Source organism: Patagioenas fasciata, chromosome 2 (genome assembly GCF_037038585.1).
Source record: "Patagioenas fasciata isolate bPatFas1 chromosome 2, bPatFas1.hap1, whole genome shotgun sequence".
Lineage (NCBI taxonomy): Eukaryota > Metazoa > Chordata > Aves > Columbiformes > Columbidae > Patagioenas > Patagioenas fasciata.
Genome location: NC_092521.1, coordinates 44,027,292 through 44,043,727, shown reverse-complemented (window position 1 = coordinate 44,043,727; position 16,436 = coordinate 44,027,292). Strand labels below are relative to the sequence as shown.

At 33.5% G+C, this 16,436-nt stretch overlaps 1 protein-coding gene across 8 annotated transcripts in view; it reads left to right on the top strand.

Moving 5' to 3' along the window:
- Positions 1 to 16,436, top strand: part of SNTG1 (syntrophin gamma 1) — a 344,915-nt gene that overhangs the window by 199,478 nt on the left and 129,001 nt on the right. For all 8 annotated transcript variants that reach the window (XM_071804126.1, XM_071804127.1, XM_065832962.2 and 5 more), the window contains one exon: positions 10,372 to 10,428. In XM_071804126.1, coding sequence (XP_071660227.1) covers positions 10,372 to 10,428 — 57 coding nt within the window. The remainder of the gene's footprint in view (positions 1 to 10,371; positions 10,429 to 16,436) is intronic.

Here is a 16,436-nt window from a genome sequence, read left to right as displayed (position 1 = left end):
TGAGTATTTTCTGTGGAGCTGATAAGACAGTTGATGGTTAACTGTTATGGTAGGGCTTTACTGGTAGAGGAACTATCTGCTATCATCTGTTGTTTTGGTTGCTTCATATGGTAGCACACCACCAGACTTCATGCATGTTGCAAATCCATGATGCCCTTGGGTCATCGGTTTTGACAGCACAGAATGTTAAGAAAGATGGACTTCAGGTGGAACAGTGTAATAGTGTGATTTATGTGTTACTGTTTTTACATGATGTGTTGGATTTTTGATTTAAAACATTATATTGAATTTCATGAATAAGAAACTGAGCTTTATAGATGATTATCTGGAAGATCCATAAAATGTTATATAGAATAATACTGTAGGTTTTAGAGTTGTTGTAATGCTAAGTTTTTTATTTAATTCTAGAAGATAACAAAAAAAAACCCCTAATATAAACCATTTACTATTCCTTTCTATAGACATATTTATAGATATTGTAATTCTATTTTGTAGAGGTATTTTTAGCATTTATGGTAAACTGCCATAAACATTCTGCTCTCCCTTTGTGCTAAATAAAATTATCATAGGATTTCATGTTAAATCTTGTGAGGAATAATGGTCTAATATTGGTTTATGCAAACATTATGTGACTGCTATTATGTTGGTCTGTTTTATTAATTATTTGCTACTGTTGCCACATCCCTGTATCCCTAAATACAAGTACAATAGAAAGATATAAAGCAGAAAGCAGAAATAAATTAGTAGAATCTTAGCAGTGCTCACAGTGTGGGAGATTAATGAAAGATGTATAAGAGAATTCATCTCACTGTTATTAACAACTCAAGGTGAATGGTTCTGAATTTTTCTCTGAAACGAGAGGAACACGCTGCCTACACTGTCTCCATACTGACTGGGTTTATTTGCACGACAAATCTGACCTTAGCTTTTGACATTTTCATGCTGTACAAATACAATTTACTAATGCAGGTCTGTGTGCTTTATATGGGATATAGATGCTCCTTTTACCAACCAGATTGTACCGTTCTTCAACATACAGGACATCTAGCAGCCAAGACAGAAAGAAAACATGAATTCAAGCTCAGGCTATAGTTGTTCAATTAGCAACACACACTGTGGTATCATTACTCCGCCAACCCCATTCTGGCATTATTTATTAAAAGATTTTATCACTCAAAAATATGACTTTCATTATTTTGCTGTAATATCTATTTCTTCTGCTGAACTTTTTATTTAAATGTCTTCATTAAATGCATATTTAATTATTTTTTCCTTTTCACAGCAAGACTTTCTCTTACAGTTTCACCCTCTTTGGTTTTGTACAGCACTGCAGAAAATAGTGGATGATTTACTTCACCAATTACACTCTCCCTGTCTTACTTGCATATTGAATGCGTAACTCATTAAGTGATTGATATTGGTGTGGTGATGAGGAGTTTCTTTTCTCTTGGGAGTGTCATTGTTAGGTTAGTAATTTTTGAGCACTTTACCCTGATTTCCTCTGGGATTAAGGCTAAGTCTTGAATCAGTAGGTTCATTCTAAGGATGACTGGCATGTCACAGACAGTTAACTGTCCTTTTGTCACAGGTCATTTAAATCATCTGGAATTGTGTGCTTTGATTGTATAGCATGATCAGGCAAGTCCCACAAGTTTCCTTATTTGCATTTTTTTCCTCATTTTTATTCCTGATTTATTAGGAATTATCTTTTACTTTGCTTCATTAATTTTCATTTTTTTCTTCCTGTCATTCTAGGTGACTGATCACTTTTTTTTTTTTTTTTTTTTTTTAACAATCATTGTGAAGAGCAAGAGCATTTTCATTAGCAACTAGCATTGAATGGCTCATAGAATAAACTCTAAAGAATAAAAATAAAATAACAATAACATTGTTAAAGTTAACAGACAAGTGGCTACAGTAAAAGCTTTTTTTGACTGTTTTAATACATACTATTCAAATACTTTGATTATAAGGTTTTACTTAATCACTTCTGCCCTGTTAAGGAACGAAAGGCTGTGGCTGTTTCTACTTCAGAACAGTATCTCTTCTGTTTATTGGGTCTGAATCAATTTGCATGCTCCTCTGTGTAGGACAGACTTTAAACAGGCACTTAACGTTCCGGTGGTATCCTGATCTGCATCCTGTGGAATAATCTGAATGGAATCAATGCCTTCTTAGGAATGAGGTGCTGCTTAATGTGAGTACATGGTCTAAGGACCTAGTTCTTAATTTAGAACACTTTCTTTCTGGTGGAAAACTGTTCCAGTTTCCCAAAACTAAAGAAGTGGAAAAGAACATTGTTTCTTGTTTTATTTATACAGTTTAGAGTAATAAAATCAAATGCATAAAATATTATAAGCAATATTATTTATGTATAATGTTAAAAATTAAGAAAAAAAAAATCTGTTTCTTTAGCAGACTGAACAAAATGATAGTGTTAGTGAGGGTCCCGCAGCAATTTTATCTGTAGCAATTCCATAAAACATCAAAGATTGTTCAAACTATCACAGATTAGATCTAAATTTGAGCATAAGTTGCATCATTAAGTATTACAGAGATTTCTTTATGTGTGCAACAAGAAAGACTTGTTTGCCAAGAGATGGAAACATAGCGGCTTCTGCATGATTCTGCTAGTGGATTTCTGATACAGATTTGAACTTCAATGTAAATAGCCAAAAACGACATGAAAACATTTTGTGAAACTCAAAGCCTAGAAGGCAGTGTCTTTTCTAAACAAAAATAAATCCTTGCAAGTAGAGAGATTTTACAATATGGGAAGTGTGTGCCTGAGTTGGAGTAGCTTCTCTGTTGAAGATATCAGTGAGTATCTCTGTCAGAAAAATGGGAGATAAGACCAGTGACTTCTAGGTCAGATACACTTTTTTCTCCTCTAAGGTACTGGGCCATCACAAAATATTTTTCCATAATTGTGATATTCCCAACAGACAGCTTTCTTATAATTACAGTTTTCATAAATGTCCATGACAGTTGCTTGCGTTACAGAACAGTTAAGATTTTTACTCTTTTCCTCTGAAAAAAATACTCTGAAAACAGATTAATTAAACCACATCGGAAATTTACCGATATTGATGCCAGAAGTATAGAAGATTTTTACTTTATATTTCCTTTTAAACATATTTCTTGAATTACTTGGAATTATACTCACGAAAGTTTGCTATATGGTGTTCCAGATGGTAATGTGCAATAAGGCAATTCCCAGTCTTTTTAGGCATATAGATCAATAGCCTGGACTAACAAGCATAGCCTAATACTGACCTTGCTGAAAATTATGATGAGAGGGAGGACAGCCTAACATATGGCCTGTCTGATCTCAAATATGAGTCTTCAGTAGATCTGTTCCTAAGAAAAGTTTTAATCTATGCAATTCTGGAATCACATTTTTTATTTTAGAGTCAATCCTTCCAATTTCTGTCACCTTTCATGAACATCTGAAATTCAAGTAGAAGGATTATTGTGTTTTATCAAGGAAAGTGGTTTATCTGTCTAGGGAGGCATGCATCTTTTTTCTTCTTTTCGCTAGTGGATTTTGTTTGTTTGGTAATCGTACTCAGAAATTTTCCTAATGTAGTGCATGTGTATGTGAGATCCATAAACCCAACTATATGACAATGTACCATCTGACAAGATGGATGATTTGAATCAGCAACTGTTTTTTCTGAAAGACTGAAAATAAACTCAGAGCAGCTGGCAATTTGCTAAGTTCAGCTAGGACAGTTTGCATTTTTACATAAGTTTCATAAAGGTTCTGTTAGAGAGTCATAGATTTTCCAAAAAAAGGCTAACTCACCTGATGATAAGGGACAGATGATTCACATTTCTTTCAAGTAATGTAATTCTATGTAGCTGTGTAGTAATGTGTTATTTAATAAAGCATTAATAATTTCTTTTAGCATTTTAAAAACTAAGGGTCTTTATGGTACAATAGTGTGAAGATCGTTCATACTTTCAACACTAATAATAAGTGAATTCACATTTTTGTGAACTTATAAGGCAACAGCTCTTCGATTAGTATGGTATTTGACCAAGGATTTAACTGAGGTTGATACAAATATATCTGAATGTAACCTAGGATCTGTATTGTTTTTCTGAGAAGTAAAAAACTTTCATCAGTAAATACCTTTTTTAAGTAATACTGACTTAAATTGGTGAACTGTAGCCAGATCTGGTTTCTGGCACTGTTAATCATCAAGCCATTCTTCTTTTTCTTGTAAAGATAAGAACATATTATATCCCACTTTTAAAGTTGTTCTTTTCATATTGCTATTGTGAAATCAACTGTGTTGAAAGATTTATAAAGCACATATAGTATTAAAAAAAAAAGTTGACTTATAGATGGTTTTTCAACTTACAAACTTTGCATGGTTTTCATTTTTTCATTTAAATGATAAAGGTATATTTAATTTTTAAGTATAAGCTGAAATTCAGAACATATAACTTAACTGTGATTTGCCTGAGCAGTTAGATGAAGTTATTATGTTTCTCTTGCTTGCATGTTTTAGAATTGTGGATACTTCCTGAGAGTGAATTTTAAATCTGTAACTTTGGATATTTTTTTTGAGAGTTTTGTGGTGTTTTTTTTTTTGTGGTTTTGTTTGGTTTTGTTGTTTGTTTGTGGGTTGTTTTTTGTGGTGTGTGTTCGTTTGTTTGGTTGGTTTTTTTAACATATATATTTTGGTGTAGGTAAAACAAGTTAATGACTAGAAAAATGAGTGAAGAAAAACATGAAAACCCTAAAATAGTAAACAGAGAGTTTTGATTTATTTTCTGTATTGTATTTATTTCTGTATTTATTTTGTTGATTCTGATGTGTGATTGAATAGTATTAAAGATGTAAAACTCCCTGTCCTGAAGAGAATTGCAGATATGTGAACTGATAGGTCACCTTTCAAGCAATTTCCATTCTTGTTACCTTCACAAACGTACCAGTTATATTTTTTTTTTTTTTTTTCATATTGGTATCTGTCAGCTATTCAGTGGAGTGAATCCATTTTTTCACATAAGTTGTCAGATATCTATCAGATGGTGGTAACTTTTTTTTTTCTCCCTGACAATCTGGACAGCTTTTAAGTGACAACCTAGAACTGACAGATGTAAATATGATTATTTAGGGACAACCTAACCCAGCTTATTTTTCTGCAGCTACTTAAAACCAAAAAGAATAGCAATCTACTGAGGTTCAAAGACAGGACTGCCAAAATTGAAAGAGCAGAATAGGTTTTTCTCATTGGAATAAGGTATTTCCCCTACAACAACATGACAAATATTGCAAACCAGAAACATACTTGAAGTATTGTCAGTACTAACAGTCCACACAACGTAGCTGCATTTACCATCCTCAGTCTCCAGCATGGCTGCAGATGAACGGGGTTTTCCAGTTGACCAGGCATTCTGTCATCATCCCTTACTGCCGACCTTCTCCAGTTGCATGAGGAACTGAAACAAAGAGACAAGCTTTGAATGTCATAGGAGAGAAGTTGTTAGCAGATGAGCAAGTCTGCTGGCAAACCTCATTAACACCATTAATGGAAAATGGAAATGTGACTGACCTGTGTCCTTTGTCCTTTACACACTGAATAAGTGTAAGGTCTGACTGTTCATGCCAATTAATCCAGAGAAATGCCAAAAAGAAAGAGCAGAGCATTACCAAAAAGAGGATATAAAATCTTACTTACTGAAAAAATATGAAATAATTAAATGAAAAAAATTTCTCATTATGCTTTCTTATTTCAAAATGTAGTGGGATTGCTAATAGCTGCTAAGTTACATGAGAGCATGGTCTTGAAGATATTATGGCATCAAATGTTAACAGGTTAATCTATGAAGTTGCTACCAATGTATTGATTGTATTTTTGTATTTATTGCATTTTAAAAAACTAGATTCTAACATTTTCCTCTTTTTTTTTCCTACATTTTTCCATGTCACTGTGCTATTGTAGGTTTCTCTCCATTTCTATTGCTCTTTTTCCACCTACTGTTTTGTTCTGCACCCATTCAGCTTTTTTCTGTGTTCTTCCATACATAAAATACCTTTATGTCTGTTCTGTCCACTCTTAAAAGAGATGTCTTGTTTTCTGTCTGAACTTAGACAAATTAATCCTTTTTACCTTTACTCTTGTAAGATGAATAATCAGACATACCAGTGTTCCAAACTAAAAATGTAATATTTATGTCCTAGTAAAAAGCTTGAGTAATGGAATATTGAAGTTTCACATGCTGTTAACCCAGTTTTATTAAGAGTGTTGAAGTTTCTTTGTCCTTTTCTTCAACTGTTACTTGCCTACTTTCATAGAGAGGGATTATGGGATGACATTAGACTGTTGGTTTATATTATACAGAATAAAGAATTTGAAAGTATTACTAATTAATCATTATTGTCAAAAGTTAGTTAAGTAATCACAATCTTTTTCTACAATGCATACCAGTCAGTATGAAATCTTTGAATCTTGACTCCGCCCTATGATTTAATTGTTATAAATAACAATAAGTCTTGACTGAATGTAAATAGTCAAATGATTACATAGGATTCTGTGTTTTCCTTTCCTGATTATTTACTGTTGCTCACAAGGTGATTCTTCACTTCTAGTCTCATTTAATATGACATTTGTGATCTCAAGAAGATCATATAGGTTTTAAGGAGAAATTTAAATACCTCTGTAATGAAAGCCTGAAAAACATTGCTTCTGTTTCATTGCATAGCTGTGAGGAAGAATTTTTTTGGCAAAACTCTCAGCTCTCCTTTCCAGTCAATGAACTTATGTGTGCATGAGGAATTTTCTGAGTTAGAGGCACAGAAAATGCTGACAGCTTGGCAGCAACTTTGAGTTTTTCAATAAAATGATAACTACTTTTGTTCTGTTCCGGAAAGCAGCTTCTATAACACTGTTCAGAATCTTGCATTTAAAGATCCTAAAGAGCTCTAACTTTCCTTCTGTTTGGTGTAATGCAGATAACAAATGTGATAATGGAATTACAAGCTTACTGGACATTTTGTGTACTCTTGATATTGAACTAAATAGCTTTTCATCAGAATCAAGTTTTATGTTGTAAAGTTGGAGATGAGGTTGTTTTTGGAATTCACAAAACTATTGCAAATTCAATCATAGAATGCTAACTTGCACAAACAGAGGGGAAGACAAAATTAAGTGGAATATTAATACACAAATCTTCATGTGGCACAGATTTTTAGTTAGATTTTATTTCAAGCAGAATATAAGTTTGAATCAATGGAGCATCACTACCTTTAACCTGGAACAGCTTGAATTGTCAATCAGGATATGTAGAGCACTTTTTTAGCGATGCAAAATGTGTTGCCTTCCAGAGTTGTTGCCATATTTTATTAATGAATAGATGCAAGGCATTTTAAGATCTTAAAGATATTAGATCAGTGAAAACATTTTAGTTTTGTCATTGTTCATTTGAAATGCAAATTAAAGGGATCAGAACAAAATAGTCTGCTTCAATTTGCTGGTCAAACTTTTCAAATGTATTAATCATTACATTAAAAGTATTGCATCAAATATAGTGGTTTGCAGATCTTGGTTCAAAGTGGTACTGCAAATGAATTTTTTTTCGGGGGGTTTGTGAGTCACATACAAAAAGTCAAATGCAAGTCATTCAATTTACAAATAAAAACCTTACTCAGATAAAACAGTTTCTGGAAGAATATTTCAAAGCTGGTATCTACAATAAAACTATTTATTCAAATTACTTTGCAGCTTTAAAATGAGAATTTGCCTTTCTGAAGTTAAATTTGACATCCTGGCTCCATTCTCAATGGAGGGCATAAATGATGATGATGATTATCACCTAACTTGGACATCTGCTTTGACTCACCTGGATTGGATGTATTTAGTTTTCTTTACTGGCTACAGAAGAAAATCTGTCTTAACCAAAGACTCAGTTTTAGATAGATGGATGCACTTTGGTTAGATGAGCCTTATTAGTTTTCTTCCGAACTTCTGGATTAAAAAAAAAAAAAAAAAAAAAAAAAGAAAGAGGAGCTGGTCAGGGCTGGGGTCTGATCCTAAGCCAAAATTAAGGTGTATGAAATGTGTGATGCTGCTGACATTTCTGGAAAATGTGTTTCACTGTATTGTACATGTGAGGTTTGCAATCACAGAGTAGGATGTTATCGATGGCTCACTGATGAAATCTGTAACTCATATGTAATTCTGATTTGTATTTTTGAAGATCATTAATTGTTTGCCTGCTTGTAGTTGTTAGCTATCATGCTGTCAAGAGTCTGTAAGTCTCTATGCTTAAGATACACCAAAGTAATACTCATTTTCTGTAAGGCTGAGAAATGTGCTGAATTAGTTTAGGTTAAATACAAGGCAATGCCTTCATTACACATACCACATCACTTGAGTGGATCTAGTTTGTAGCATGTTTTTAAGGTTCAAATGAGTTCAGTAGCATTCCAGACCTGAAATATTTAATATCTACTCTCAATAGAGACAGAAAAGAACATAGAGAACAAAACAAAACATAACAAACCAAAACCAGATTATACCCCCTGATAAATTATATTGCTCTGGAAAATTACAGTTCTTTGAAATTTTTCTGTTCCCTTTGCTTACTTTTGCACGGTTTTGTCCATTTTGTACTCTGCTATGCTAGGAAAATATTTCTCAAGCATGCATTTCTTCCTCTTAAAATGTAATGTTGAACTCTAGTGCAGAATGTTTCTAGTTTCCTGTCAGACAGCACTGGAAAACTCACAAAAGACCCCAAATCAGGCGTTTTCAGGGCTGGCTTGACTCTGCCTTTGCTTGAGTGAAAAACAGAAATAATATTTTATTGACTCTTCTGTATGGGTAATTGTATGTGTTTTGTGCTAAGGAAGACAACAAAGATAGAAATATTCTGCAGGACAACTTTCTATTATGCTTTTTAAAAGCATAGCTCCAGCTTAAAGTATATTCAGATGCCACTATTTAAACTTTGCAGTGACTACTGACATATCATGAACTACAAATTTTAATGAAGATTTATGTTTGTCACTGATCATACTACTTCCATACTTTAATTGCGAAGTGTAATATTCTTTATTCCATTCATAGTTAATGTATTACTATCAAGCCAGTTTATCTTTATATAGGGTTGCTATTTTTCAAATTCTTCTTCAGTAACACAATTATTTTCTGTTTGATTTGAGCATATATAACAAAAATACTAGGATGTGTTGACTAGTGTGTACAAGTAAAGCTTCTGTTCTTAACTACATATTCAACAAAGGCTGAAGTTGGAAGTCAGGTGGAATTAACAGGAAAAATACAGCTACCAGTGGAACCACAACTGAGTGTTTCGTGCTCATATGTGTAAACTCAGGTCAGATCACACATCAAACTGCGACCTATATTAGTTCATCCTGAACATATTGACTGCAGCATTACCTGCAGTTTAAACCTCCTGACAGACAAAAGGTGCAATTTGTGGCCTGAAGTGGAAGAACTTTGTGGAATTAACCCAGTTTCTGCGAACTTTGCTACAAAATTCCTTCCTGGAAGATCTGAGCTGAGACCTGATGAGGATCTTCTGCTTCCTTTGAACAGTGCAGAAGCACATAGATGAAACGGGATGGCCATATATTCTATTGCCAATTACGCATTCATTTGTGGGTTACAAATAGATGAGTATATATGCATTTCAAACGTAAAAACAAACAAACAAACAAAAAAACCCCACAAAACAAAACAACAACAACAAAAAACATTTGGCTATTTAAAAGCAAAATTGTATACATCTCTCTTAGATTACACTTTTACAAGCATTAACCTTTGGTTCACATCACTAACTGGTCTTGGAGCACACAAGTGGTATTCCTTTTGGATTAAACTAAAGTGGAAAATGCTCCACAGGAGTGCAGCTTATGTACTTCAGCTTCTAGTGCTCAGCCTGCTTATAGGATCAGTTTAGGACTAGTCAAAGTTAAGACCTCTAAAATGCATGTGTTGTGCACTAACTGGTAAATTCTATAGTTCTGTTCTTATTGCTTTCAGTACTTGCTAGTGTGCACAAAACTAATATGATATTAATTGAACAAAAAATTTTTTGTCTGAGACAAGACTTCTGCTTTCTTCCAGACTTTGTCTTTTTACCTTTGCAGCATAGGTTTCATGAGATTTTTACTTTCAGGAATTCACAAGTTTATTAAAACAAGAATAATCAATGAGGGATGGGAACATGAATATAGATGATGTATGAATATAGGTGATGTATGAATATAGATGTTTTGGAAGAAAACATTAAATATAACAAGACTTTTTGTTTTGTTTTGTTTTTGTTGTTTTTGGTTTTTTTTTGTTGTTGTTGTTTGTTTGTTTGTTTCTTTGTTTGCTTTTTTCCCAGGAAAGAACAGTAACAATTAGAAGACAGACCGTAGGAGGATTTGGATTAAGCATAAAGGTAGGATGATTTTTTTTGTTCTATTATTCCATGTCACACAAACAGTGTATATAGTTAAAGTTATTTTTAATGAGGAAAACCTGTTTTAAAGAACTAGAAACAATAGAGCAAACATATTCTAGGACATTAGATACTGTCACAACAGGTAACTAGCAGCTACACTGTCCTATGGAATGGAAGGAAATGGAAGGATCATCCCCTTAAGATTCAAGCTGAGCAACTCTATAATAAGATTTGATATGAGAGTTGCAAAGTGTTTGCAACTGCACAGACTGTACTTTTGTTCAACAGCACTCTAATTTAACTGGTTATTAATGAATGCTAAGTTGCAGTGGCAGGCATGTGGAACAGCCAATAAGTTTACCATCAAATCTTCTACAAAGAATATCACATTAATTTGCTGCAATTCTTTATTAGCACAGAAAGTGTTACTGCTTTCTCATCTTATTTATTTTTCTGCAGATTAAACAACAGCAGCATTTTATCATGTTACTATATTTTTGCTTGCTTCAATAAGATTTAAGAACCTGTGGAAGTATAGGTGATTCTTTTTTGAGGCAAGAAGAGATGAGAAGGAGGAAGTGTTATCATTTCTGTAATCATAAACTTTTTCTTCTATATTGCCATAATTCTGAAAGCCTTACCTAAGCTTTGAGTCTCAGTGTAGACAACAGAACATTAATTTTGTCTTCTAAACACAGCAGTCCTCAGCTCCAAGATCACAATGGAAAAAGTGAACTTCACATGAATGCAAATAGGCTTAAATTATGCATATGAAGTGAAAGTATAGACTTTCCTGTGAACATTTGCTAGTACTGACCCTAAAAGTAGTGAGTCAGAAAAGGGATTAGTGTGCATTTGTGTTGCCATTGATAAGAAGATTGCTGAACAGAAATGCTAGTTCATAAAAGTATGTCAAGGTATACTTGCTGTTATCTTGTTGACCCACTAAAGTCCTCTATTCAAGGAAAACTAATTTCTATCTTGTGGACAAAGTTTCTCATGAGTTTAGTCAACAGCATATAAGTTATTTTTCTGTAATAACATTGGAGGTTACAGTTTTTACCAAAATAAAGTACCTGGGTGAATGAGGTTTGTTTAACTGGTGCTGAGAAATAACTGGATCCAGTAAAGACTTTTCAGGTTTGGAAAGCAAATCTCATTACGAATCACTAAATCTGATTTTTTAGTTACACATTACAACAGGTTGTCTCTTAGAATTAAAATTGATGACAATTATTGTTTAAGTATCAGGTACATTGTATAAAATGAAATATCATTGAAATATAAAAGAATGTGAATGTGCAGATGGTCTGTCTTAAATGAATAGAGCGAGTTATTCTGAAAATTGTAGAGCAAGATATCCTTTGTTCTGAAGAAAATTTTTGCAAGCTGCAGAAGTATTAAAAAGTGCCAAAACAGATTGTGAATTCAGGTTAGAAGAGAATTTATGTATTTTTTCAATAAGATCCTGCTTCAATAGAAAAAAAAAGAAAACAAACAGTAAAAACCTATATAAAGTGCAATAGAAGCAATTGCAACAGAATTTACGAATGAAGACTCTAAATTGAATTATTTTATTTAAACATATTTACTAGGTTCATTTTATTGCATAGATACTTTGGTCAAAATTGATCTATATAGTGGAAATGTGAAGCTACATAAATTCAGGCATGGATAGGCAATTTATTTTTGATTTTTGGAGTTACCGGCATTGAGGTGATGAAATCCCTTCAATGGATGTCATTAAATGAAGAAATCTTTTTCAACAAAGGAAACTCCAACTCACTGGAATCGTATAGATTAGATAAATTAAGAGGTGACTAGACTTCTATAGACTGGGTTATTCTGTTGATGTGTATCAGACAATAGGATTTATTTTTTAAAAAATAGTTTTAAAAAATCAGTAAATCTGGAGACTATTTTGCTAGATCCATTTATCAGAAATCCTGAATTGTCAAAAAGAAAGATTGACAAGCAATTGGATAGCCAACACAATCTAAAACAAATAAATAATCAATATAATCTTCTATTATCATTTTAAGCTATTAGTAAGAAACAACTTAGAACTAGAATGTAAAGTAATTTTTATTTGTCGTTTAGTAGGCCAACTTTATTAAGACTCACTGAAATGGATTTCTTAGGTATTCCCTGAAATGTTGATGTCAGTTCCAAACACTCTGAAAAGAGCCAGTTTTCTGTTTTAATAGGTGGTATTCAATCATGGTGTGCTTATTCTTGCAGATGAATTACAGTTCGTTATTTTTGTTTTGTTTTGTTTTACAAGATTCCTGAATTTTATTAAAACACTTATTATTAGTTTTAAATAGAAAAGTAATTATTTTGTAATAATACCTTAAATTAGAGGTCTGTAAGTCACCCTGTAGGAGTGAGAAGGCCTTTCCTCCTTGTTTCAGTAACTCTGTCTGCCACCACCTCATGTACTACAGTAGTTCCTGTTATCTTGCTACTCTATGATTATTTAAAGATGGGAGTTGTCAGAGGACTTCCTTTTCGACAGTGCTGTATATCAGAGGATGCAGTTTATCTGAGGTGTTATACCAGCACAGTGATTAATGAACCTCACTTTAAAATAATTGCTTGTGCTTTGATATGAATTTGTCTAGTTTTGGCATTCAGCTCTACGGGATTCTGCTGACTTAAAAATCTGTTTCCTATGATAAATCTCACATGGTCAAGTAACCTTTTAACTTTCTCTAGAGTAAATTTTGGAAGCATCTTATCCCACCCTAAGAATTACGGATACTTGGATTTTTAAATTTTATTTTATTTTTACTTTATTTTTTTCCTAAAGACCAGAAGGTCAAAATGTTGATAATTCCAAAATGAAACTGTCTAGTTATCTTTTGGTAATCTGTCTATGAGAGGAACTCTCTTCTTTTATGTTATAACTATGTTTGTAAAACCCAAAGACTCAGGTAACTGCTTAAAATGAACTCCTTGTGAGATTGATTTTTACAAAAGATCCAAACTTAAGCTCTTAACAAATTTGCATATAATCCATACTTTAAAGGTTCAAAAGAACAACCATAAAAGAAAACCTGTTTTGTGTTTTGCTGTACTTAATTTTACTGAAGGTAATGGTAAAAGCATGATTGAATTTGAAGCAGGATTTATCTGTTTTACACTCTTCAGAAGGAATTATTTTCTTATTTCTGAAGTTGCTGTAGAACTCCATTAATAATCCTCTGTGTCTGAAGCAATAGCCATGGAGTTAGATGTAGAAATTGGTAAGCGTACTGTAGTATTGCAGTCATTTACCACATCTCTGACAAATCTGAGATGCAGAGATTTCACACAAGAAGCTGTAAAGTGTGTGACTTCTGAAAGAATATCATGTTTCTCAAACTTGGAGTGTAGTGTTCTTGCAGAAATAGGTAATAAAATTGATAGTTCATGAAATAAATTAAGGCTTGAAGTTAGAGTTTGACTTCTGACTCCCAGGTCTCTGCACAGTGTCATTTTCCTGGCTCTGTTTTGGTCATTCTTTTTAAATGATGAACAACATCACAGATGTTCTGAGAATGGGTTTGACTTTTCAAAATTTGACTCAATCAAAAAATCTCTGAAGCATGTACTCCTGTCCTGCTCACACTTACATACATACCTAAAAGATCCTCTTTCTCTTCATTCATTCTGGCATATATTTTTATTAACACATTTTCTCTCTTTTAAATTGAAACAATTGACAAAATAAAAAGGCTATATATCTTTAATTAATTGAAGAATCATGTAGCTTTTAGTTTAAAAAATATCTTTTCATCTTTAGAGGCTTGTGTAATTAAGGCAGTTGGTGTTGAATGTATTTTGGAAGTGGCATTTTAGTTCCACCTACAATATTGTTTTGAAATATTGTCCATATTGTTTGGTTTCTAGCATGATTCCTGACACAGTTTTGGCTTATAGCAACTAGCATTCTATAAGACAGTCCATGAACACAGTTCAGAGCATTACATGAACAGCTTCCAATAGACAATATAAACAAAGTAACGTTTTTTCAATTGGAAATATAGTTTATCTTCATAGACATGACCCATACTTGTGCCTCTAGTTCTCAAAGCCAAAACAAATAGGTCCATTTCTGTTAATGAAATAAATGTTGCCTTTCAGTATGAAATAAAAATGTCCCCTACATTGTCTAACTTTGAGGATGCTAAAGTCCAAAAATCAATCTAATTTTTTATACACTCTGACTGTTTGTAAAGACAAAACAGTATTTTTTTTTTTTATTATACTTGGAGCAAAATACAAAACCAGCGTTTGTCAATAAAAGTTACTAGTTTCAATAGCCCTATTTTTCATATGACTAAAACTACAGAAAAAAACCTAAAATCTCCGAAAAAAAAAAAAATAAAAATCCTCATATATAAAAACTGGGACAAGAAAAAAATCTTTAGAACTGTATCATGTGAAACTTTCAAAGGAGGTGTGAGTGACTTCCCACCAATAATGGCCAACAACCAGGACAGTGAGCTTTGACCATCTGCCAGTGATTAGAGCTTCCTCTGCCTCTTCTAGCAGGACAACCTCCGCAGGTGGGCACCTACCTTCATTCCAAGTGCATCCTTGCCTTTTAAGGAAAAATGATAGAGAAAATTTGCATTACAAAGATAGGCAGTAGAGTCTGTTAGGGGTCTGAGTTTTCAATATCTCAACACCATCACTTGACATGTTTTTATTCCTTCCTCTGGTCTGAGGTTATAACTACACGCCCACACTAGAGGCAGGGAAAATTTAAAACAAAGGAAAAGTGGCTACTGTTCCCAGAGGTTTCTGAAGTAGAGTATCTCCTAAGTCTATGAAACTGGAATTTAGACACACATACATTTTTTCTTCTATGGAACTGAATATTAAGTATGGAGGATGCAAGATGCAAGGCTTCACTGTCAATCTGAAGTAGTACTTAACAAGATGTAACAAGAACAAGATGTTGCAAGAACACCATTCATCACCAGCTGCCAACTGGATTTGACTCTGGCTTAGTAATAACAGCAATTTCCATCTTTACTGAAGACCTGAGTCTAAGGAGGGGGGGAGGCCATTTTACTGAGGAAAAAACACGTATGCTAGCTATGCTGAGGCTTAAAACCTCCACTCCTTTACTGAGCTTTAAATGTCCTGGACAGTGAAATCTTTGTGAAACTTGGAAGGTTTAGGAAGGGAACCATTTGTTTGAAAACTTTGGAAGAAGTTAAATGTGGATTTGACTAAGGAAAAATCTGGAGGATGTAGGTTAAGTCTTATAAATTTAGTGAGCTTGAACTGATTATCTTAAGTAAAGCATACTTTTACTGTTGCTGTTCCTTTGTTGAAAACCATTGAAAATTATTCAACAAGTTATAAAACTACAATTTATTTAGTCTGAATACATCTGTAAGCCTGACTGAAATTAAGGTAGCCTCATGATTTTCATGTGATGAATCCTCAGTCCATGCTACAGAAATCAATACATTCTGTGCTTGTCAGCACTCATCTCCTACAATGCCAATAGAACTTTTCTCATAGACATATAATTGTTGTAATATTACTGAGATCCCCATTAACTCAGTCTTTTTAGGATCATTTGCACTGATAGCCACTAGCAGAAGCAGCTTTAATCCTACTTAAAATTCTATGGTTTTACAGGAAATTAGTCTTAATTCCATGACAGAAATAGCTGTTGGGTGCAGGAGCCTACTGAGTTTCAAACAAGTGGTTATTCCATGAAAAATGGTTGTGTATTAAGTTGGTGAAGAGTTTGGAGAGAAAACCGTGTGAGAAGCAGCTAAAGTCACTTGGTTTGTTCAGCCTGGAGAAGAGGAGACCTCATTGTGGTCTACAATTTCCTCACAAGAGGAGAAGGAAGGGTAGGCATCAAACTCTTCTCTTTAGTGACCAATGATAGAACCTGAGGGAATGACAGGAAGATGTGCCAGAAAAGGTTTAGGCTAGACATTTGCAAAAGGTTCTTCCCCCAGAGGGTGGTGGAGCACTGGAACAGGCTCCCC